We start from the raw sequence: 25942 nt of genomic DNA, 5'->3' as shown, positions 1-25942 counted from the left end.
TTCTATTTACCGAAGTCGCAGCAGCGAACCGGCGGGCGTCAGCAGTAAAGGCAGCAAGCAGGCAAGCAGGCTCGCCTCTGTCCTTCGCTTCCCTGCCCTCTCAACATCCCGCCTTCCTCTGATGTCATTTCCTTTCCGTGCGGGTGGGCGGGATGCTAAGAGGGCAGGGAAGCGAAGGACGGAGCCGAGCCTGCTTGCTGCCTTTACTGCCACCGCCCGCCGGTTTGCCACTGCGACTTCGGTAAATAGGCTCACTTCCACTCCACTCTCTGTCTAGTCCACTGTAAGTAAGGAAGACATTTGATGAATCTCTGTTTCCACTCCCCCACGCAGCCGTCACCGTTCACTCAAAACACAGCAAGCAAACCTGTGAGCTGCTGCATCCACGTTGTCATTCTTTATTGTCGGTCCATCTGTAACAAGTCTAACACTGTTTTTGTTGGATAGGCAGTGCCTTACAAGGTGGAGGAGAAAAGACGTAATTGAGTATCACTAAAACAACTTCAAAAATTATTGTAGCTAGTAGAAACAGCAATTATAAATTCTGTAGTTTGTGCTCAGTTTTCTTCACTGTGTTTCTATAGAATTCAGATGGCCAGATTTCAGTGAGAATATTCTGTTTCCTGATGGGTTCATCTTAACTGGTTGTAATCTGCCTTGGGAAGCCTGGTGTTTATAAAGACGATGGAATATATTAAAATTAAATGCAAGTAGAATTAAACTCTCCTTTCATTGGGGCACACGGAATCACATCTTCATCTGTTTTATAGAAGTTTACCTTGGACATGGAAGGGAGGGGAGGGCAGGGGAGAGAAGAGAGTTGCTGGACATGGATGGATGGAGGGGAAGGCAGGACAAATGCTGGTCATGGATGGAGGAGAGGGAAGAGAGGAAGGAGATGCACATGGATGGAGGGAGGGGAGAGAGGAGAAATGCTGGAGGGAAGGAAAGACAGAGGAAGGAGATACACACAGATGGAGGGGAAGGGAGAGGAGAAATGCTGGACATGGATGGAGGGGAGGGGAGAGAGGACAAATGCTGGACATGGATGGAGTGGAGGGCAGGGAAGAGAAATGTTGGGAGGGAAGGAAAGACATAAGTACATAAGTAATGCCACACTGGGAAAAGACCAAAGGTCCATCGAGCCCAGCATCCTGTCCATGTCAGCGGCCAATCCAGGCCAAGGGCACCTGGCAAGCTTCCCAAACGTACAAACATTCTATACATGTTATTCCTGGAATTGTGGATTTTTCCCAAGTCCATTTAGTAGCGGTTTATGGACTTGTCCTTTAGGAAACTGTCTAACCCCTTTTTAAACTCTGCCAGACAGAGGAAGGAGATACTCACGGATGGAGGGGAAGGGAGAGAGAAGAAATGCTGGATGGAGGAGAGGGAAGACAGAGGAAGGAGATGCACATGGATGGAGGGGAGGAGAGAGGAGAAATGCTGGACATGGATGGATGAGAGGGAAGAGAGAGGAAGGACAAGAGATGCGTATGGATGGAAGGGAGGGAAGAACAGGAAGGAGATGCATACTGACGGAGATGAGGGAAAAGGAAAAGAGGAGAAAAACTGCACATGGATGGAGAAAATAGGCAAAAACTGGATCCACTCTATACCTCCTCCAGTCAAGTCTGCGAAGGCCACAGCTTTTACCTATGGATGTAGAACAAGAAATGAAGAAGAAAGGAGGAAAATAAAGAAATGAATGGACCTGGAAATGGAGTTAAGGGAACAGATAGAGAGCAGCAGAATCAGAGACTGGGACCGACATGATCAGAAAAACAAAGTCACCAGACAACAAATGTAGAAAAAATCATTTATTTTCATTTTAGTGTTTGGAATATTTACATCTGCTATCTTATTTTGCACTGGGTATACTGGAGCTGTAACATCTTACAGAAATTATTTATAATGAAAAAATTCCAGTTATTTTTTTCTCCTATACAGGTATAATATTTTCAATGATGCCTGTTTATATGCGCCATGGTTGGTATAAGGGGTGTGGCTAACATGGGTGTGGCTATCATAGGCGTGGAGCCATAGGAGGTGGCCCCGCCCATAATACCAGTACCTTTTTTCCTACAAAAAAAGCACTGGATATAACCAGGCAGCATAGGCGCCCCGTATTGGAGGCTTGGGGAGGCTAAGCCTCCCCAGCCCAGCTGTGACCTTCCCCGCCCATCACATTGCCCCCCCAAACGTAACCACGGGAGAAGCCACTTTCCCTCCAGGCCCAAGGCCCGCTCACCCAACACAGACCCAGACCAGTGCCAAGTCGGGAGACTTCCGCATTGGCGGGTCATCTCCCGCACTCCCGCCAAAGCGGGAAAGTCTCCTCTTTAGCGCAACGAAAAATGGAAAGAAGTAAGAGCAGGGCCGTGGTAGCAGCCTTCAAGCATGGGCTGTCTGCACTGCAGCTGCTCCTCTCTCTGCCCCTGGAGGAGCAGGAAGTTGACGTTGACTTCCTGCTCTGCTCCGGGACAGAGAGGAGCGGTTGCAGTGCCGATAGCCCACGCTTGAATGAAAGCTGCTACGGTACAGCCCCGCGCGTGTTCCAGCAGCCAGCTGTTGCTCCTGGGGGCTCCAATGCGGTTGCAGCTGCATGGTGTCGGTCCCTGCGCTTCGGGGGTATGTAACGTGTGTTACCTTTTTTTTTTTTTTTTGTCGGGACTCGGGGCGCTGCTGCTGAAGAGGAGAAGCAGCAGTGGCCAACAAGTTAATACAGGGTGGAAGGGGGAGCAGGAGGCACAGGCACTAGGCAGATATAATGGAGAGAGTGGGAAGATGGGGAGAGAAGGAGGGGACATGGAGAAGGGCTGGAGTCCTGGAGAAAGGGAGAAGCTGCTGAAAATGAGAAAGTGGGGGGGGGGGGTGAAAGAGGGAAGACGCTGGAAGGAAGGGTAGGGAGAGAAACTAACAGGAGGAGAAACATTGAAGGATGGGGAGAGAGGAGGGGCATGATGAATGGAAAAGGGTGGAGGGAGAGACACTGGATGGAAAGAAGGGGATAGAGAGAGACACTGGATGGAAGGATCGGGAGAGGGGGGTAGACGTTGGATGGCAGGATCGGGAGAGTGGGTAGACGAATGGAAGGATATGGAGAGAAAGAGGGAAGAGGAAGACAGAAGGATGGGGAGATAAAGAGGTAAAACGGATGGAAGGATGAGGAGAGAGGGGGTAGACGGGACAGGGGAGAGAAGAGAAATCACTGGACATGTAGGGGAGGGCAGAGGACAGAGGAGAATTGCTAGATATGGAAGGATGGAGGGGTCAGGAGACAGAGGAGATTTGCTAGATGGATGGATGGAAGGACCAGGGGAGAGAAGAGATTTGCTAGAGATGGATGGAGGGCAGGGGAGAGAGGAGAGTTGCTGGACACGGATGGATGGATGAATGGAGGGGTGGGCAGGGGAGAGAGAAGAGTTGCTGGACATGGATGGATGAATGGAGGGGAGTGAGGAGAAATGTTGAATATGGATGGAGGGGAAACTGCTGAATTTAAGGACTGGATCAGAACGCTTTGAGGACAGATGCTGCAACTGGAGGAAGGATAGGGACAGGGAAGGATGGTAGACAGAACGCATAAGGATACAGGAGGATGGTGGACAGGGTGAGAGGAAAAATATCAAATGGAAAGAAGACACTGCATAAAACAGAAGACACTGGGACCAAAGCGAATAGAAAAACTAAATGATCAGACAACAAAGGTAGAAAAAAGTATTTTATTCAGAATGTATTAATTGGAATATGTCAGCTTTTGGAAATGTGCATCTGTGATATTTTGCACGTAAGTTTCAATTTTTCTAGTATTGCTGCATGCTGAGTCTGACTTCTTGAGGTAATTTTCCAGTTCAATATTTTGCCTTCATATCTTTTGATTTCTAGTTCCTTTTGTCATATCTGTTGTCATGTGTTTTTCATGTGTGATCAAGGTGCAGTATTCTGCTAGCGTGTACTATTTGCAGCCCTTTTGGTTTTGTTTTTTTCACTAGGTAGTGTATTGGTGTTTTAGAGCCTGGTGTAATTACAGTACTGCCTTTCGGTTTGGTAAGTTTCTGAGTGTGTTTTTGCACAAGTTTGTGTATAGTGTTTTGCAGTGGAGAGATTGTGTGTTGGCCGTACTAAGGTGACATCAACACTTTAAATTAATTTTAGTTTGTTTGTCATAACATCAGACATGGTTTTATAATATTTTGGAGGATCTGATGTTGCATTGTTTCGACTACTTGCCTTGTTTCGGACCCCAAGCAACTATCTAGAAGTGTGGGGGAGCTCCGTGGAGGCATTTGGGCGGACGGCGGAGACGATTCAGGTGGTGGTGCCTGGGTATGCCGGCAAAGACCCCGTGGGTGCAGAAGAGCTGCGGAAAACACCAGGAGTCTAAGATGGCGGCTGAGAAGGCATCAGCAGGAGGAAGTCAGGCGCAAAATCCGCCTGTGATCGCGTTGCAGGAGGCGGCGATCAAAGAAATTATGAACACATGGCGTTGGTGCTAGACAATAAGCTATCGACCCTGCATGCCTTTCTAGAGGAACTGAAAGAAAATCTGGCAGCACATGGCAATCGCATTCAGCATGCGGAGGAATGGCTCTCGAGTCAGGAAGATTTGGTATCCGGTATGAATTCTCAAGTACTAGCGTTAGAAAAGAGATGCAAAATGCTGGAAGACAAAGTAGAAGACCGAGAAAATAGACGCAGGAGAAATACTATTCGGTTGGTAGCAGTACCTGAGAGCGTGAAGGAGAAAGGGTTGCTCTGTTCCATATATGCACCAAATGTATGCTCTCATTCATTTTTCTCAGGCCTTCTTGCACAGTTGGTATCGGCCAGTGGATATCAACTTGTAGTAGGAGGGGATTTTAACATCTCGTCAGACCCATTGATAGATTGTAAACCAGCAAAACCAAGGCCTTCTGCTTGGGAAGGGGGTGAATTTTTTGATGCGTGAGTTAGGGTTGCTAGATATTTGGAAGATACTAAATTCTGAAGTGCATGATTATACTTTCTTCTCGCAGGTGCATGGTGTGCAAGCGAGACTTGATTATTTGCTTCTGGACCCCTCCCTTCTTTCAAGGTCGGTTGCTGCAGATATTGTGGATGGAGCAGTGTCTGATCATTGTCTGGTACAGGTGGATGTGTGTTGGGGACAGGGAAGAGAGACACGGGTATGGCGTATGAACCCCACTTTGTATTTGGATACTGAGTTCCACGCTTTCTTGGTGCGAATGTGGGAGAATTATCTTGCGGAGAATGATCCTGAGTCGGTAGACCCTATAGTGTATTGGGAAGCAGGCAAGGCAGTTTTGAGAGGGCACATATTGGCGTATGTTGTAAGAACTCGCAGGGAAAAAGAGAGGAGCGTGACGTCGGTGGAGGATATACAAAATGAGTTTGTGAGGTTTTACAAGGCAGGCACAGAGGGATATCTTGAATGCTCCTGTTAGGGGGAAGAGATAGGCCAGGCGATTAAGCGCTTGAAGTTAGCAAAGGCGCCTGGGCCCGATGGATTGGGGCCTGAGTTTTACAAATCTTCGGTACAAAGATATGTCTTCCCTTCCAAGAGCTTTGTCATCGCCTATGTGAGGAGGGAGTGGCGGGAAGAGAACTGACGCCTGGAAGGGGCGCGGAGCTACTAGGGTCTTATCGTCTGATATCGCTCCTTAATCAGGACATCAAACTGTTTGCGAATATATTAGCCCATCGCCTGGGGTTAGTCTTGCCTGCATGAATACATACGGATCAAGCGGGCTTCCTCCAAAGTTTTCCGGGCCTTGAAAGTTTTGCAGAGATTGGACGGTATCCCAGGGGACGCCATCATTACGAGCCTCGATACGGCAAAGGCATTTCATAAGATCTTGTTTGGAATTATGGGAGCATTTCTGGGTGGAATAAGGGCTCTGTATCATAACCCCACAGCTCAGATTATGATCAATGGAGCGTTATCCCTGGCTTTTGGGGTTGGAGAGAGGCACAAGACAGGGGTGCCCACTTTTGCCTATGCTATTTGTGCTGTCGCTTGAGCCCTTTGCTGAAAAGATTAGGCGAACCAATCAAGTACAGGGTATTAAGGTGGGTTCTCAAGAATTCAAAATCAATTTATTTGCTGATGACATGCTTATATATTTAGATAGGGCCACCACGTCAGTGCCCAAGCTGATTGATTTACTTATACAGTTTGGATCCTTTTCTGGGCTGCAAATTAATTTTGATAAATCTGAAGCCCTGCCAATCTCCGCCCCGTGTAAGTGTCAAAAGTTGTCAGCATTTCCTCTTGCATGGTCCTTGGGAATACTGAAGTATTTAGGGGTGTATCTTCACAGAGATTTGAGGGTGATATACTGTAGGAATATACAGGACAAGTTAGATAATCTTAAAGCATTATGTCATCGATGGCGCGAACTGCCGATCTCACTGTTAGGCAGAGTGGCATTAGTCAAAATGGTAATGTGGCCAAACCTACTGTATCCACTGCAGATGCTGCCCCTGTGGATCACAAAAAGGTATGAAGAATGCTTCAAAGGATTTGTGGAGGGGCATAATCGAATGGAAACGCCTATCTCCATGGGCGTTTATCTCCGAGAACGGGTCCGTGAAGGGGCGGGCCGAACCGTATTTTCAAAAAAATGGACGTTTTTGAGCTGTTTTTTTTAGCGATAATGGAAACTAAAAACGCCCAGCTCAAAAACGTCCTAATCCGAGCCATTTGGTCATGGGAGGGGCCAGGATTGGTAGTACACTGGCCTCCCTGATATGCCAGGACACCAGCTGGACACCCTAGGTCAGTGCGGTGGACTTCAGAAAAAGCTCCCACATGCATAGCTCCCTTACCACGGGTGCTGAGCACCCAATCCCTCCTCCCCCAAAACCCACTACCCACAAATATACAACACTACCATAGCTCTTAGGAGTGAAGGGGGCACCTACATGTACAGTGGGTTTTGGAGGTCTCCCATTTACCAGCACAAGTGTTACAGGTAGGGGGGGATGGGCCTGGGTCCACCTGCCTGAAGTGCACTGCGGTACCCACTAAAAGTGCTCCAGGGACCTGCATACATGCAGGCCTCTAGGACTTGTTGCAGCTGTATAACACTGGCACACCAGTTGACACCTGAAGACTAATCTCTCCGAAAACGTCCTTTATTGGAATAAGCACGTTTACTCACAGTTAACTGCAGATCAGAGGTTGTGCCCCACTGGCAACGAGTCTCCCTGGTACTGAGATTAGCAGTAGGTCAGAGCTGGCAGAATGCTGTACAATGCCCACTTTCAGTCACATTCAAGGTAAGAACTAAGTTCTCTAACGTGGCTAACACATAGAAGGGATCTAAAACTGGCTTAAAAAAATGGCCACTACCTCATGGACTACCAGAAACAAAACTGGACACACTCTGACCCAGTAGGCAGGGGGAAAAGCACCATGGGAGAAGAGCCTACCAACTACCAACATCGTGAGACTGTAACACAAGCTAATGAAATCACGGAGCCCAATACCCTACACCCACCACAATGCAATGCTGATGTGATCCTGTAGTGCACCCGAGAGCCACATCTGACCCAGGGAAAGGCTGTGAGAGGATTGAACACATTCTGTTGTCATGGAGGTGGGTACGGCATTTGAGGCTGGCATAGAGGCTGGAAAAAAAGTTTTTAAAGTGGGTTTTTTTGGTGGGAGGGGGTTAGTGACCACTGGGGGAGTCCGGGGAGGTCATCCCCGATTCCCTTCAGTGGTCATCTGGACAGTTGGGGCACTTTTTTGGGACTTGTTCGTGAAAAAAAGGGTCCAAAAAAAGTGACCCAAAATCGCGGTAAAAACGCCTTTTTTTTTTTTTCGATTATCAGCTAAAGACGCCCATCTCTCCTTGGCTGATAACCACGCCCCAGTCCCGCCTCCACCACGCCCCCATCAACTTTATTCGTTTCCGCGACTGATTGCAGTTGGAAACGCCCAAAATCGGCTTTCGATTATACCGATTTGGGCGCCTTTGCGAGAAAAATGCCCATCTCCCGATTTGGGTCGAAATATAGGCGTTTTTCTCTTTTGAAAATAAGCAGGATAGGGTCCTTTCTCTGGGCGGGACATAGGGCAAGAATTGGGCTAGCTAAACTAATACAATCTAGAGCTGGAGAAGGGGGTTACAGATGCCAGATATCCGTTTATATAACGTGGCAGCTCTGCTCCGGTGGATTCATGAGATGCATACAGGGGCAGCAAGATTTGCACCGCAATATATCTGGGAGGAGGGATCTTTGCCGTATTCGGTGTTTAATCTTTTACAAACACCAGTGGGGGGGGGGGGGGGGGGGGAAGAGTATACATCCTCTTCTTCGCCCGTTTAGGAGGGCGTGGATGTGGTGGAAGGAAGGTTTGGGTGGAGCATCTGGTCCCTCTCCTATTTTAGCGGCCAGTTTCCGGCAGGACAGGGAGGAATGCGGTTTAAGGCATGGGCGCGGAAGGGTTGTAGATACGTGGGACAGTTTACGGGGCCTGAGGGGGATTCCTTCCCTACTTTTGAGCAGGCGAAGCAGGCCTGGAGCTTGGGGCGAGCAGATGTTTTACCCTTTCTGCAATGGAGGCAGTACTGTGGGTCTCTGTTACCTACAAGGGCATGTGGTCCCACTTTCTCACGTTTGGACAAAATATTTTGTCAGGTGCCTAAGGAGGCCAATAAGCTTGCAGTATGGTATGCCTTGGGCAGGGAGCAGAGGGAGAGGCATCTTTTTCTGCTGGATTAGCGGGGCGGTGGGGGGGAGCAGTTGGGAGAGGAGATCACGGAGGACATGTTATCAAAATATTTTATGGGAGCATTCAAAGTGACTGCCAGTGCTAATTTACAAGAAATGCAGTTTAAGCTGCTCCATGGGAAAGGGGGAAGCGAATGGGGCTGTGGAAGGATGACACTTTTTTGGAACGTATGAAACTGCATATTTCTTGGATTTTTTTTTTTTTTTGTTACATTTGTACCCTGCGCTTTCCCACTCATGGCAGGCTCAATGCGGCTTACATGGGGCAATGGAGGGTTAAGTGACTTGCCCAGAGTCACAAGGAGCTGCCTGTGCCTGAAGTGGGAATCAAACTCAGTTCCTCAGTTCCCCAGGACCAAAGTCCACCACCCTAACCACTGGGAGTGCTGGGGGGCTTTGGATCTCAACCTTCTCCAGAAGAGGGCGGGAGAGTAAGTAGGTGATGTGTGTTTGTGGGGGGCATTAACATAAAAGTAAGGTGATATGGGCAAATGCCTTTGACAGTACTGTGGAAGCCACACTGAACCTGCAAATAGGTGGGAAAATGCAATAAATACATAAATATGCCTGGTTATACTGTTGAATGATTTTTCTGTTTGTTTTGTGCACATAGAATGGCTGTGTGATGGCTTCTACAGAACGTATAGCAGGATCTGTAAGACTGTATTTTGCTATCTGAAGTACAACATGGAGTATTGGCAATACCTCCCTCCCTCCCTGCCCATCTTCAAATCCTTGCTCAAAGCCCACCTAACCACTACACCTCTATTCAGGAAATCTTGACTGCCCCAACTTGACATTTCGTCCTTTAGATTGTAAGCTCTTTTGAGCAGGGACTGTCCTTCTTTATTAAATTGTACAGCGCTGCGTAACCCTAGTAGCGCTCTAGAAATGTTAAGTAGTAGTAGTAAATGTATTCCTTCCAGGAACCACAACTCACAAGCTGAGTATTGACCCCTGAATGTAGATGGAAGATGCTCAGATAGACAGCAGCCAGGGTTCAAGTTTTGATGATTGAACTTACTGCTCACGTTTCAAACTCTGCTTTTTCAATTCCTAGTTTTATGAGATTGAAAATGTCAATTTTCAGTAATTTCATTAAATACATATACCTTGTATTCCTGCGCAGCCTCCTCTATGAAGGAAAGGGAAATGGGACTTCATAAACCACTTTTCTATGGTTTTTGCAACTACATTCAAGGCAGTTTACATAGTATATTCAGGTACTTATTTGTAGCTGGGGCAATAGAGGGTTAAGTGACTTGTCCAAGGTCACAGAGCTGCAGTGGGAACTGAACCCAGTACACCAAAACCAAAGTCTGCTGCACTACCCACTAGGCAACTCCTCCACTGTGGGAAACACAGTGTGATATCGGTGACCCCAGGACACACTGTTATACTAAAGCTACTGACACTCACCTTGTATTCCTGCACAGCCTCCTCTATGGGGCTCACGGTGTGAGATCTGTGATCTCTGGACTCTCTACAAATCAGGCAGATAATTTTCTGATCCTCTTCACAAAACAGCTTCAGTTTCTCTTCATGTTCCTCACACAAATTCTCCTCTTTGGGTCTCACGGAAGTCTCACTAAGCTTTTTTGCTATTTCTGTCACATTTGCCAGCTGCCTGTTAGGTCTGAGGTTTCTCTGCCTGGATCGTTTTCTGCACTGGGGACAGGGGAAGTCTGTGTCTCTCTCCTCCCAGCTCTGAGTGATACAGGAGCGACAGAAGTTGTGTCCACAGTCTGTCATCACCGGATCTGTGAAATAATCCAGACAGATAGAACAAGAAGCTTCATCTCGCAGACTCTCAGCATGGTTTGCAGCAGCCATGATTCTTACAGGAAATGAGAGTAAGAATTCAGTTTCTGTTTCACATCTTCAAAATAAAGGAGTGTCTGTGTGGAACAGGATCTTTGTCAGGGACTTTGTGTAATTTGAAGACACCAGGGCTGTCTGCCCTCCTTCCTGTCTCCTGGTTCCTCCCTTTTTTCCCCCAGCAGCAGAGATCTAGGGGTCTGGGAGCTACAGGGAGGGCAGGAGTGACCTGTCCCTGAGTTTTCCTGTTTGTAACCTGGATCCTGGGGCAGGGACAGCTCTGTAGCAAGCAAAGGTGTCAGGAAGGGGGCAGCTTTTGCAAAAGTGGGGCAGAGGAAGGGCAATTACCCTGGGACCCATTTAATCCCTACCTCCCTTTTAGTGTGATCAGAGGCACTACTTGGGTTTGGTAAACCTGGGGAGGAGGTGAGTAAAGCATTAACGTCCCTTAGGAGGATTCTAATACCAAACTCTCTGTTAGAAAAGCAGGTGATGTGTTAACATTTTAGCCAGAGTGTTAACCCTCTATCAGAGTAAACATAATATATGTAGCCAGTCATTTGGCTGGGCAGTCAATGCTGCTGCCAGTTTTCTGCCAACTTCCGTCATCCACCTTCTTCAGCCACTGCCGATGCTGCCAAATTTCTGCATTTTCCTACCATCACAATTTGTTGCTTCTTCTATTCCCCACCCCTCAAGGGAGGGTAGGAAGAGAGGATGAGGGGCTGGAGCACAGAGGGAGTGGTATGAAAAGAGGGTGAGGGTCTGGAATATGTGGAGAGGGGGATATGAAATGAGGGTGAGGTGCAAGACCATGTGGGGTGGGCTGAAGAGAAAATGAGAATGTGATAAGGAAAAGGAAAGGATCCTCAGGAGCTTAACCGAGATTGGATAGCAGAGCCGGTAGTGGGAGGCGGGGCTGGAGGTTGGGAGGCGGGGATAGTGCGGAGCAGACTTATACGGTCTGTGCCAGAGCCGGTGGTGGGAGGCGGGGCTGGAGGTTGGGAGGCGGGGATAGTGCGGGGCAGACTTATACGGTCTGTACCAGAGCCAGTGGTTGGGAGGCGGGGCTGGTGGTTGGGAGGCGGGGATAGTGCTGGGCAGACTTATACGGTCTGTGCCCTGAAGAGCACAGGTACAAATCAAAGTAGGGTATACACAAAAGTAGCACACATGGAACCTAGTGATACAGACATAAACTATAGAAAGCGTTGGTTTCGGAGGTCCTTTTCCTCTTGAGAGAATCAATTCTTTCAAAGTGGTGGTGAGAGAGATTGCTTTACTGTTCATTTATAGAGTAGACCTTTGGGATTGTTTCAGTCTGAACTTTGGTCTTTTCATTTTTATTATTTTTATTAGTTTTTAAGTATAACATCCATCCAAATTCATTACAAAGTACAAGGTAGCTTCCATTCCATAACATAGTAACATAGTAGATGACGGCAGAAAAAGACCTGCACGGTCCATCCAGTCTGCCCAAGAAGATAAATTCATATGTGCTACTTTTTTATTTGTACTGTCCTCTTCAGGGCACAGACCGTATAAGTCTGCCCAGCACTAGCCCCGCCTCCCAACCACCAACCCCGCCTCCCACCACCAGCTCTGGCACAGACTGTATAAGTCTGCCCAGCACTAGTCCCGCCTCCCAACCACCAGCCCCGACACAGACCGTATAAGTCTGCCCAGCACTATCCCCGCCGCCCAAACACCAACCCTGCCTCCCACCACCAGCTCTGGCACAGACAGTATAAGTCTGCCCAGCACTAGTCCTGCCTCCCAACTACCAGGCCCGCCTCCCCAAACCAGCTCTGGCACAGACCGTATAAGTCTGCCCAGCACTAGTCCCGCCTCCCAACCACCAGCCCCGGCACAGACCGTATAAGTCTGCCCAGCACTAGTCCCGCCGCCCAACCACCAGTCCCGCCTCCCACCACCAGCTCTGGCACAGACCGTATAAATCTGCCCAGCACTATCCCTGCCTCCCACCACCGGCTCTGGCACAGACCGTATAAGTCTGCCCAGCACTATCCCCGCCTCCCAACCACCAACCCCGCCTCCCACCACCAGCTCTGGCACAGACTATATAAGTCTGCCCAGCACTAGTCCCGCCTCCCAACCACCAGCCCCGGCACAGACCGTATAAGTCTGCCCAGCACTAGCCCCGCCTCCCAACCACCAACCCCGCCTCCCACCACCAGCTCTGGCACAGACTGTATAAGTCTGCCCAGCACTAGTCCCGCCTCCCAACCACCAGCCCCGGCACAGACCGTATAAGTCTGCCCAGCACTAGCCCCGCCTCCCAACCACCAACCCCGCCTCCCACCACCAGCTCTGGCACAGACCGTATAAGTCTGCCCAGCACTATCCCCGTCTTCCAACTACCACTCCCGCCTCCCACCACCAGCTCTGGCACAGACCGTATAAGTCTGCCCAGCACTATCCCCGTCTTCCAACTACCACTCCCGCCTCCCACCACCAGCTCTGGCACAGACCGTATAAGTCTGCCCAGCACTAGTCCCGCCTCCCAACCACCAACCCCGCCTCCCACCACCAGCTCTGGCACAGACCGTATAAGTCTGCCCAGCACTAGTCCCGCCTCCCAACCACCAGCCTGGGCACAGACCGTATAAGTCTGCCCAGCACTATCCTCGCCTCCCAACTACCAGTCCCACCTCCCACCTCCAGCTCTGGCACAGACTGTATAAGTCTGCCCAGCACTAGTCCCGCCTCCCAACCACCAGCCCGGGCACAGACCGTATAAGTCTGCCCAGCACTATCCTCACCTCCCAACTACCAGTCCCGCCTCCCACCACCAGCTCTGGCACAGACCGTATAAGTCTGCCCAGCACTAGCCCCGCCTCCCAACTACGTCCCGCCTCCCACCACCAGCTCTGGCACAGACTGTATAAGTCTGCCCAGCACTATCCTCACCTCCCAACCACCAGCTCTGCCACCCATTCTAGACTAAGCTCCTGAGGATCCCTTATGTTCCTGAGGAACATATAACTACAATACTCTTATAGTTCATAAATTGGAATTAAGTACACAACAGGTATACAAAAATGGAAGATGCATATCTCAGTCTTATGTGGAAATCCCGAGCTAATGGAAAAATTTGTGTAGGAAATGCAAAATGTTTAAAAAAAAAAGAGAAAAGCCCTAAATACTGCTGCGTTGGGTTTAGCACATGGTCTTAGCATTCTGGGCTCCTTTTACCAAGCTGTGGCAAAAGGGTCCTGCACTGGCATCGGCTCATGTTTTTGACATGGATGTGCCGAGGCCCCCTTTTACTGCAGCGGGTTAAAGGGTAGGTCTTTCTTTGAAAAGCACTTCCCATGCTGTCATTTCGGGGTGGGGGGAGGGGGAGTCCTTACCGCCACCCATGGAAGTGGAAGTAAGGGCTCTTGTGCTAACCTGGCAGTAACCAGGCAGTGCCTGATTACCACCGGGTACACACCAGTGCTACAAAAATAAATATATGACAGAACGCTGGAGGTAGGAAATACCGCCGGGCTGTAGTGGTAACCAGGAGATACTTCAGTTTTTGCGAGCAGTAAACCTGCATTGGTGTTACCGCTGCTTTGTAAAAGGGGCCCTAAGAGAGCTAAGACCAGATTCGAATGTGCTTTATTATAGGGCCTCTAATACAGGGTCACAAGAGTAGCCATAGTAACCAATGGTCCCTCTAGCCCAGTGTCCTGCTTCCAACAGTGGCCAATCCAAGTCACAAGTACATGGCAGAATCCCAAATAGTAGCAACATTTCATGCTACCAATCCCAGGGCAAGCAGTGGCTTCCTCGTGTCTGTCTGAATAGCAGTCTATGGACTTTTCCTGCAGGAACTTGTCCAAACCTTTTTTAAACCCAGATATGCTAACCGCTGTTACTACATCCTCTGGCAAAGAGTTCCAGAGCTTAACTATTCGTTTCCTCCTGTTCATATTAAAAGTATTTCCATGTAACATAGTAACATAGTAGATGACTGCAGAAAAAGACCTGCATGGTCCATCCAGTCTGCCCAACAAGATAACTCATATTTGCTGCTTTTTGTGTATACCCTACTTTGATTTGTACCTGTGCTCTTCAGGGCACAGACCGTATAAGTCTGCCCAGCACTATCCCCACCTCCCAACCACCGGCTCTGGCACAGACCGTACAAGTCTGCCCAGCACTATCCCCGCCTCCCAACCACCGGCTCTGGCACAGACCGTACAAGTCTGCCCAGCACAAGCCCTGCCTCCCAACCACCAGCCCCGCCTCCCGATCCTGAAAATGAAAACGGTAACGGAATTCAAACATGCGTGGGATAAGCATAAAGGAATCCTGTGCCGAAGGAATGGATCCTCAGGAGCTTAGTCAGGATCGGGAGGCGGGGCTGGTGGTTGGGAGGCAGGGATAGTGCTGGACAGACTTGTACGGTCTGTGCCAGAGCCGGTGGTTGGGAGGCAGGGCTGATGGTTGGGAGGTGAGGATAGTGCTGGGCAGACTTATACGGTCTGTGCCAGAGCCGGTGGTTGGGAGGAGGGGCAGGTGGTTGGGAGGTGGGGATAGTGCTGGGCAGACTTATACAGTCTGTGCCCTGAAGAGCACAGGTACAAATCAAAGTAGGGTATACACAAAAAGCAGCAAATATGGGTTATCTTGTTGGGCAGACTGGATGGACCGTGCAGGTCTTTTTCTGCCGTCATCTACTATGTTACATGGAAATACTTTTAATATGAACAGGAGGCAGACTGAGTACCGGCACCTTTTCCATTGTCTGCTAAAATTGACCCATGGAACCCAAGTTTTAATGATAGACCTCAGGGTCTACACACCAATTCTGTCTCATCGTAGATTCTGTGACTGGTTGCAGGAGGCCTGGCTATTATGGGGTGGGTCCCTCAGGTGGTACTTGGGGGTACTGAGTACCGGTACCTTTTCCATTGTCTGCTAAAATTGACCCATGGAACCCAAGTTTTAATGATAGACCTCAGGGTCTACACACCAATTCTGTCTCATCATAGATTCTGTGACTGGTTGCAGGAGGCCTGGCTATTATGGGGTGGGTCCCTCAGGGGGTACTGAGTACCGGCACCTTTTCCATTGTCTGCTAAAATTGACCCATGGAACCCAAGTTTTAATGATAGACCTCAGGGTCTACACACCAATTCTGTCTCATCATAGATTCTGTGACTGGTTGCAGGGGGCCTGGCTATTATGGGGTGGGTCCCTCAGTGATCACCCCACTCTTGAAGGGTGGCCTAGCATTTGAGTACCAGCATCTTTTTTGCTAGAAAATAAACACTGGTGCCAACCGATATTCAGCCCGGCACATGGTTAACTTCACCACATTAAGGGCTCCTTTTACTAAAGCAGCTAACAGATTTAGCATATGATAAATGCTGACACCTGACGGAATGTAACAGGCTTCTCAGCATTTAGTACTAGGTGACTTACCAGGGTAACATGGAGCTGCAGAGGGACTTGAGTGGAGTGTGGCCTAGTGGTTAAAGTGGTGTACTTTGGGCCTGGGGAACTGGGTTTGATTCCCACTGCAGCCCCTTGTGACTCTGGGCAAGTCACTTAACCCTCCATTGCCCCAGGTACAAATAAGTACCTGCATACAATATGTAAGCCGCATTTAGCCTGCCATGAGTGGGAAAGCACAGGGTATAAATGTAACAACAAAAAAAAAAATTGAACCTGGTTCCTTAGGATTTCAACCCACTGGAATCAAACCTGGTTCCCCAGGTCCACAACCTGCTACACCAACCATTAGGCTGTTCCTCCTCCCAATTATTTCTAATATTTTTATTGTCACTGTAGTATTTATGAAGGATCATAAAGGACACTGAGATTTAACATAAATTACATACCGTGTTTCCCCGAAAATAAGACACTGTCTTATATTAATTTTTGCCCCCCAAAATGCGCTAGGTCTTATTTTCAGGGGCTGTCTTATTTTTCAGGGAAACATCAGGGTTGGATCGGGGTTGGCCCGCCCGCCCTCCGTCGCTCCCGGAACTAACCTTAAACGTCTCCTTTCACCTTCGTAACGTCCGCGAGGGCGGGGCATGGAAGGAAGGAGAGATCTGCACTGCTGCTGCTTGCTGCGAAGGTGAAAGGAGACGTTTAAGGTTAGTTCCGGGAGCGACGGAGGGTGGGTGGAGGGGGGGCCCGGCGACCTCGGGTGGGGGGGTGGCCCGGGGGTGGCCTTGTCCGGCTCTCAGCGGCCCTGCTTTCAAACAAAAATTTGCTAGGTCTTACTTTTGGGGGAGGCCTTATATCTACCAATTCAGGAAAACCTCTACTAGGTCTTATTTTCGGAGGATGTCTTACTTTCGGGGAAACAGGGTAGAAGTACAATGAATGAGTCCCTGCCCTACTGAGCTTACTGTCTCACTTAATATACCTCATGGTTATTGATAGATCAGTAGATTTTTCTGTTATTCACTATTTATTCACAATATCTTATTCCATCTGTTGCTTTCACTATGTCACTGAAACCCCTCTTTACATTTAAAGGCTCTGTACAGTAAATAAAGAAATCCTCAAACTATAATATTTCTGTAGCAGTGGTTGGTTTGAACGTGTTTAACACAAATCTGTAAAATCTTCCACCTCTCACAATCCTGCCACAGACTTGAGATTAAGGAAATATATCAGGAAAGAAGCTGGATTTTATGAAATCATAAGGAAGAGCAGCAGAGCTTCCCAGATTTATTTATATTTTCTGATGACTGTATATAGGAATTTGGTAATGTAACTACAAATTGTCAAGCAGAGAGAGAGAGAGTCTGGCAATGTTAATCCTGAGTCCTGCTGTTTAATTCTAGGTTGGTACCTGACGGATTCTCAGAGGAAATTCAGAATAATTCATGAAGAAAGGTCGGAGTTTCCCTGTGAAGGTGTCGGTGAAGGTGAAGAGAAGAGATTTATTCTCTGCATTATAAAACGAGACCTTTCCTGCCTCATAGTCCAGCAGAATCCCCACTGTCCGGGGGATCTCACTTAGGGGGAGATGGGTCTCGGGGGAGGTGAGGGCACAGCATCTCTGTTCCTTCCACAGCCTCACTGTCCAGAATCCTTCCTCAGGTGCCAGTGTGATCTTCCCCTTCCTCCTCACAGAGTCTTTACACACTCCCAATGTACAGTAACTCACATCCCCCACCTCCACCTCCCAGTAATGTCTTCCTGAGGTGAAGCCCTCACTCCCCAGCACACAGGGATAAGTATCAAATCTCTGAGGAGTGTCCGGCACTTTCTGTCTTGTGTTTCCCCTTCTGACACTTTTCCGATCATCAGACAGGAGGAGATAAGGATGAGCAGTTTCAGGATCCAGAGTCACATTTACTGCAGAGAAAACACACATTAATAAACATGAGCAAACGCTTCTCATTAGCTTATCACACACCCACCGCTAACCCTCATTTGCTGGTTCTTCAGTCAATCAATGTATTTCTATTATTCATATCTTATTGTAAGCCACACTGAGCCCGCAAAAAGGTAGGAAAATGTGGGATACAAATGCAATAAATAAATAAATAAATAAAATCACTTTTTCTATGACAGGAGCTCTGCTATTGGATTTTATCACCTTCCTGCCTCATAGATTTGACTCAGGACTTGGGATGATATCAAAACATTGAAGCCAAGTAGGTTAATCTCTGTTTCCCCTCCCCCACTCAGACGTCAACCCCACAGGAACAGCTGAAACACAAGCGAAAAAAGAGGCTGTGTGAAGCGGCGTCCCTGCGTGCAGGAGGTAAAAACTTTTAAGCAGACAGCTCTTATGAAGGGGAAGGCCAAAGAGGGGTGGAGTGGGAGGGGGGTCCTGAAATGACAGGGGAGGGAAGGGGGGGGGTCATGAATGACCCAGGGGGGAGGGAGGGGGTCCTGAAACGACACGGGGAGGGGATTCCTGGAAATCCACTGGAAGGGTAGGGGCAGGTCTTGGAACTGGAAGGGGAGGGGGGTCCTGTATCAGGGGGTAGCGGGGGGATGGGAAGGAGGAGGGGAAGATGGGGAGGAGGAGGGGGAGGGGAAGAAGGAGGAGGGGGTCCTGGAACTCAGAGGGGGAGAGAGGTGGAGTGGGAAGGGGAGAGGGGGATGGGAACAAGTGGAAGGGGGGGTCCTGGAACTCAGATGGGAAGAAGTGGGAGGGGTTTCTGGAACTCAGACAGGAGTGGGAAGGGGAGAGGGGGGAGGAGGAGGGGAAGGGGGTTCTGCAAACTCTCGGTCTCACAAAGAGTCTGGGTATCGCACACATACTCTCACACTCGCTCTCTCTCATACACACTCTCTCTCACACACACTGTATCTGTGTGAAACACACTCTCTCTCACTCACTGTGTCTCACATATGCACTCGCACACACTCTCTCGCGGACACACTTGCACCCAGTCTCACTCTCACTCTCTGACACACACAAACACTCGCACAGTCACTCTCTCTCTCGCACAGTCACTCACACACACACACTCTCTCAAACATACACACTAAGAGGAAAACCTTGCTAGCGCCCGTTTCATTTGAGTCAGAAACAGGCCTTTTTTACTAGTGGGCAATATAAGACGTAACAGACCAAGGATTACTCAAAGATTTGTCTAAGAGCAACAATAACGTATGGGTAGTGTTGATGATTGGGTTAGAGGTAATGCTTTTAGGAAGGCGCATGCCAATTAATTACGAATGCACTAGCGGATCAATAATGGATTGTTCGAAGATCTTTAAATGCCTTAAAACCAGGGGCTTTGGCTGCCATTTTCGTTATATATCTCCATTTGCCAGCCTGTCTGTAAAACAATCCAATCTCATCAATATTGAAGACCTGCTCTGGCACATAACCCTTTTTTCTATCACACTTAGCAGGGATGTTTTAAATTCTGCAACTTCGTTGTCAGCTGAACCTGCCTCGTCACAAAGACTTACATTTTTAAGCCAGAACTAGCAGAAAAGGTTTTCATGTTTCCCTGACCCTGGGTGACTGACGTGTTTATAAATCTGTTTGGCTTTCATTCTCACAGCAACGTTGTCCACAGTGATCTATGTTTTAATCCACCATTTGTATTATCCACAAATGTAATCGCCTTTCCATCTATTCTATTGACTCAACACGAAGCACAGATGTAGTTTTGGAAGAGAAATAAGTACAATGATATAAAAAATATATTAGGGGTGGACAGTGATTACAAATTTTAATCGTGCAATTAAGTGCTCTTAATCACAGCATTTTGGCCATTAAAGAATAAGGTTTCAAACAGTTTTCACCACAACCCGCATTTACTTGTACAGTAGGGCTCGTGCTCAGCGTTGCCTCAAACTCCTTGTCTCCCCTGCACAGCGATCGCGCTCAGCAGATACTTGAGTCACGCAATGCAGGAAGTTGGGGAAGTCTTGTGGTTTCAAGTCTCAAGAGACCTTCCCCAACTTTCTGGACCATGCAGCGGGAGAGAAGGGAGTTTGGGGCAGCTCCGAGGAAGGAGAAAAAATCCTGAGCCCTGCTGTAGAGGTAAGCGTGGGGGAGGGGTGGGTCAGCATTAAAAAAAACAGGCAGCATCACAAAACATGTTATTCATTAAAATATTAATGCATTAATAGCGTTATTAATGTGTTAATTGCCCTCCCCTAAAATATATATGTTTCTAACTGACTAAAACTTACCAAATCCTGCAGGATGTGATTTTATTTTGTAAAAAAATAAAGAGAGAGAGAGAGAGAGAGAGAGAGAGAAATGTTAGAGATTCTGAATGATCAAAATGTCCTTCAATGATCTTATAAGTACATTTATACATAAGAACTGCCATCCAGGGAAAGACTGAAGGTCCATCAAGCCCAGTATCCTGTTTCCAACAGTGGTGAATCCAGGTCACAAGTACCTGGCAAAATCCCAAAAGAGTAAAACAGATTTTCTTTTGCTTATCCCAGGAATAAGCTTATGACATAGCAAACACATGACTTCCAGGGTGCAATGCACAAAATAAAACAAGCTTTGCCTTATCACCCATTCCTTCTTCAGGTTATACTCAAATAGGAGTGACAATAGACAACGCAAGATCATTGTTGCTTTGGGCAGAACTGATGGTACAACTGTTTTGCTCAGACAAAATGGTGACAGAACCCACGAGGGAGGGAGCGATGCTGGATCTGGTGCTCACAAATGGGGATAGCGTGTCAAATATCCGAGTGGGTGCCCACCTGGGAAGCAGTGACCATCAAACGGTTTGGTTTGATATAACAGCTAAAGTGGAGAGCAGCCACTCAAAACTCAAGTCCTGGATTTCAAGCGTGCTGACTTTAGTAAAATGGGGGAATACCTGAGGAAGGAGATGATGGGCTGGGAGGAAGTTACAAAGAAGTGGAAGGAAAGGGGTGATATGATACAGATGTTCAAATATTTGAAAGGTGTTAATCCGCAAACGAACCTTTTCCGGAAATGCGAAGGCGGTAGAACGAGAGGACATGACATGAGATTGAAGGGGGGGCAGACAAGAAAAATGTCAGGAAGTATTTTTTCACAGAGAGAGTGGTGGATGCTTGGAATGCCTTCTCGCGGGAGGTGGTGGAAATGAAAACGGTAACGGAATTCAAACATGCGTGGATAAACATAAAGGAATCCTGTTTCAAGAAGGAAGGGATCCTCAGGAGCCTAGCTGAGATTAGGTGGCAGAGCCGGTGGTGGGAGGTGGGCTAGTGTTGGGAGGGCGGGGATAGTGCTGGGCTGACTTATACGGTCTGTGCCCTGAAGAGCACAGGTACAAATCAAAGTAGGGTATACACAAAAGTAGCACATATGAGTTTATCTTGTTGGGCAGACTGTATGGACCGTGAGGGTCTTTTTCTGCCGTCATCTACTATGTTACTATGTTATAAAGTAAGAACGTGACATTATCCAGCCCATATTCAGCCCACCAGCAGTCAGCATTTTTTTATGTTTAAATCATTTTGTATTAATTTTAATGCCAAATCCACACAAACATATGAACCAGTCATATAAACAACACCCATGTTCCCACATACCAAAACCATATCCTTTTTTTCACTCCCACCCCCCCCCTTTAAACAACCATAATAATGAGAAAAAGACTGCATAATTAGTGTTGATATTGACTGGAAAAATACGCTAGTTTTTTCCTATTTTTATATGCAATATTTGTTCATTATGGACATCAGCCTTCTGCATTATTTACTATGTGACGGGTGCTGCTCTTTTCCCCATTTGTTCCCAGATGTTCCTTTGTAGTTTAAGTGTTGGAGGGAGAGTTTTCTTTTGTGAGTGTGTCAGTAGCTGGTAAAAGTTGGACTTTTACTTCAGCGCTTGGTGTAATTTTTGATTTTTTTAAAATTCCTTTTATTTAGTAATTCCTCTTTTGCCATTGTTTTACATCCCATTTATTTTTCATTGTGTTTTTCATTCCTCTTTTTATAATCGTCTGATTGTTGCTCATGTGGTGTATTTTATTTATTATACACGCTGTTTATACTTATTCATCCTTGTACTCGGTGCCGAATTTGTGGGACAAGACACCTGCTTGTTGTTTTATTTAAGTTGTTATATAAACTGAGCATATTTTTTTTATTTGTTCGCTTATTAGCACTATGAAGTGACACCGTCTTATGCATTATTCATGTCTTACTGCTGTATTTTTCTAATGCAGGTTGTTGGCGGGAGAGTACGTCGGGGGAGCACGGAGTTGCTGGTAATGCTGATATTGGGTTTTACCATGGTGATTTCTACTATACCCTTGTGAAGAAGTCTGTTTTATGCCTGAACAAAAGTATTAGCTATTTTTCTGTTTAATTATGTACTGAAGGAGTATTTCTCCATTTGGCCAGCAGGTGGTGTATCTGTGCTGTAAAGCTGTTATAGGGAAATTAATATTCTTTTTTCTTTAACACAAGCTGGAAGCAGCAACAGTATACTTTTAAACTTGTTGACTGGGCTCTGATTGGCCTGGAGTTTGAAATTACCCAGCAGTTGTTGCTGGCTGTTTGCTTCAGTCTTAGGGCCCGGGAGAAAGAAGAGACTGGGCTCGTTTCCTGAGGCTCTGTGAATTATATGTCCTTAGGCACTATACAAATGTTTAGTTAGTGTATAATTGATCCATATTTCAGTTACCTGTTATTGTTTGCTATTTGCACTATTTTGTTCCACACTGTTCAATATTTTTAAGAGAATAAAACCTAATTGTTTGTTTGCCCTATTGTGTGGACTGATAAAGAATGCTGGTGGTTTATGTGTTGGGTCTGTGAGTGCGTTCTGGGGAACTTGTGGTACCACTGGGACTGTGGCCCCAGTAACCTAGAAATCACTGTAGTAACTTCAGAGTGGGAGACTAGCCCAGAGGTGGTTATGATCCAGTCTGTGGGAGGACGGTGCTAGTGTAGAGCACAAGCAGTAGGTGCAAGCAGACCTGAGCTGTGTTGGGGATAGACCCTTTAAGTTGCTGCAGGATAACCCCAGGTGGATGGCTAAGTGTTTCGTGACAACCTTGTGTCTTTGAATTTGGTTAAATGTTACTTTAGTGCATCAGTATGATTCTGGGCATAGCGGCTTAGATTTATGCTTTATTTGTAATGTCTCTCTCAAATTCCATCTGATGCACTATTTGTCTTATTTGAAGCTCCATTTCCGTTTAGATGTGTAACCAGCCCCATGCATGATTTAGTATTTAGTATTGTTTGGTCCAATAGAGCTGCTGGCAAATCTTGTGATTTAAGTTATACCCTGCTACTCGCTATGGGGCCCTTTTACTAAACTGCGTAAGCGTCTGTGCGCTCCCAACGGACGCCAAAATGGAGTTACCGCCCAGCTACTGCTTGGCTTTTGTGCTAATTTCATTTTTGGTGCGTGTCCAATAAATAATTTTTATTTTCAGATGCATGTATTGGATGCTTGCCAAGTGGCATTTGATGCACGTAGGTCATTACTGCCCGGGTACCGCATGAGACTTTACCAATGGCTGGCGGTAAGGTCTCATACCCAAAATGGACGCATGACAATTTTCATTTTGCACATCTATTTTCGGTAAAAAGTTTTAAAAGGCATTTTTTATAGGTGCGCTGAAAATGATTCTGCGCGCGCCCAAAACACACGTCTACACTACCGCAGGCCATTATTTTAGTGCCTTTGTAAAAGGACCCCTATATTTGTTTGGTTTGATGGTTTGCTGGCAACATGTCATTTTTTGTCCAGCTGCCTTAGTGCCTTTCACATTTTGTATTATTTTTTATATTATGGTTCCACTGTTTGTCTCTTTCACAATCTCTTTTATTTTTGTATTCATAGACAAACAGAGTTAGTGTAAGTGTTTCATCCAACAGACATATTGTATCAGCATTTGATGTCTTTTTTTCCATTTAAGCAGCTTGTGCATAAAACATACATCCTTAAATAATTACATGTGCCACTTGTTCTGTATTAACAGTTCTCCCAATAAAGTTTCTTTGCGTTTAATTAGGGTGGGACAGTATCCTGCTTATAATCTGATACATAGCAAAACGTCGTATATGTGACCCCAAACTCGGGAGATAGACGTTTATCTCATCAAAAACGAATAAAGCGGTATAATCGAAAGCCGAATTTGGACGTTTTCAACTGCACTCCGTCGCGGATGCGGACAAAGTTGATGGGGGAGTGTCGAAGGCGTGGTTGAAGGCGGAAACTGGGGCGTGGTTATCGGGCGATCAGAGATGGGCGCCTTTCGCCGATAATGGCAGAAAAATATGCGTTTTAGCGAGAATTTAGGGCACTTTTCCTGGACCCTGTTTTTCCACGAATAAGGCCCCAAAAAGTGCCCTAAATGACCAGATGACCACTGGAGGGAATCGTGGATGACCTCCCCTGACCTCCCCCAGTGGTCACAAACCCCCTCCCCCACAAAATATGCCATTTCACAACTTTTTATTTTCACCCTCAAATGCTCAATACCCACCTCCCTGGCAGCAGTATGCAGGTCATGGAGCAGTTATTAGGGTGGTGCAGTGGAATTCAAGCAGGTGGACCCAGGCCACCCCCACCCCCAACCTGTTACACTTGTGCTGTAATGGGAGCCCTCCAAACCGCCCCCCAAACCCACTGTACCCACATGTAGGTGACCCCCTTCACCCCTTAGGGCTATATTAAGGGTGTAGACTTGTGGGCAGTGGGTTTTGAGGGAGATTGTGGGGGGCTCACACACAAGGGAAGGGTGCTATGCACCTGGGAGCTCTTTTACCTTTTTTTTGGTTTTTGTAAAAGTGCCCCCTAGGGTGCCCGGTTGGTGTCCTGGCATGTGAGGGGGGACCAGTGCACTACGACTCCTGGCCCCTCCCACGTAACAAATGCCTTGGATTTAATTCGTTTTTGGAGCGGGGCGCTTTCATTTTCTCATTATCGCTGAAAAACAAAAACGCCCAGCTCACAAATTGTCGTGAATAAAACATGGACGTCTATTTTTTGCGAAAATACAGGTTCGGTCCGCCCCTTCACGGACCCGTTCTCTGGAGATAAACGCCCATGGAGATAGACGTTTCCGTTCGATTATGCCCTTTATGTGTTGTTTATGACATTTTCTAGTTAGTTGTCTGATTTTTGGTTGTCCCATGATTTTGTTTAAGCTCATTCTTATCATTGCAAGTGCCGTTTGATTTGGTTTCATTACAGTTATTCCTGGCACGAGGTTGTTTTATCACGGTTTCTGAGTCAAGTTTGGTCCAGCTGTTCATATTGATGCTTATGTTGGTTGGCCTTATGATTTTTTTTTTCTAACCCTCGTTCATAATTTGCATTATTTATAAGCCAGTGTGGTCTTATATTCAATGATTAATTTGTTTTACAGCACCAAGATTCTTCATCTCTTTGCTTACTTGGTCTCTTAAAGGTTGTTGACGGCTTCCTTTTCACTTTTCACACTTGAATCACTCTGGCGCTTTATTTTTGATCACTTTCTTACGCTTTATTCACTGATTTTCAACATTCACCGTAACTATGATTTCAATTTAGCTTATTTTAGTTCAGCTTGTTTTAAACATTCACCTTTAATACTGATAATGGATTGATATTGCTAATTTGTGCTATTGTAGATGTGAAACACTAGCAGGCCTTATTTTCGAAAGGGAAGGGAGCCCATCTTCCGACACAAATCGGGAGATGGGGTGTCCTTCTCCAAGGTCACCAAAATCAGCATAATGGAAAGACGATTTTGGGCGCCCTCAACTGCTTTCTATCGCAGGGACGACCAAAGTTCACGGGGGCGTGTCCACAGCGTACTGAGGTGGACGGGGGCATGCTTAAGAGATGGGCATCCTCGGTCCGATAATGAAAAAGAAGGGCATCCCTGACGAGCATTTGGACGACTTTACATGGTCCATTTATTTTTAGGATCAAGCCTCAAAAAAGGTGCCCCCAACTGACCAG

The 25942-nt window shown here is 47.1% G+C and overlaps 3 protein-coding genes across 7 annotated transcripts in view; all 3 read right to left on the bottom strand.

Annotated features, from left to right (window-relative positions):
• LOC115468247 (E3 ubiquitin-protein ligase TRIM39-like) overlaps positions 1-10698 on the bottom strand; it is a 61579-nt gene extending 50881 nt beyond the window's left edge. For all 5 annotated transcript variants that reach the window (XM_030199788.1, XM_030199790.1, XM_030199787.1 and 2 more), the window contains exon 1: positions 10165-10698. In XM_030199788.1, the coding sequence (XP_030055648.1) occupies positions 10165-10578 (414 nt within the window). In that variant the 5' untranslated portion in view covers positions 10579-10698. The remainder of the gene's footprint in view (positions 1-10164) is intronic.
• LOC115468254 (E3 ubiquitin-protein ligase TRIM39-like) overlaps positions 1-25942 on the bottom strand; it is an 872633-nt gene that overhangs the window by 628195 nt on the left and 218496 nt on the right. The gene's annotated exons all lie outside the window — the stretch shown is intronic.
• Positions 17073-25942, bottom strand: part of LOC115468181 — an 85190-nt gene continuing 76320 nt past the window's right edge. The window contains exon 15 of the mRNA XM_030199719.1: positions 17073-17898. Coding sequence (XP_030055579.1) covers positions 17378-17898 — 521 coding nt within the window. The 3' untranslated portion in view covers positions 17073-17377. The remainder of the gene's footprint in view (positions 17899-25942) is intronic.

This window comes from Microcaecilia unicolor, chromosome 4 (genome assembly GCF_901765095.1).
Source record: "Microcaecilia unicolor chromosome 4, aMicUni1.1, whole genome shotgun sequence".
NCBI classification, from domain to species: Eukaryota; Metazoa; Chordata; class Amphibia; order Gymnophiona; family Siphonopidae; genus Microcaecilia; species Microcaecilia unicolor.
The sequence above is the reverse complement of the archived record's forward strand: the minus strand, read 5'-3'. Positions and strand labels throughout refer to the sequence as shown.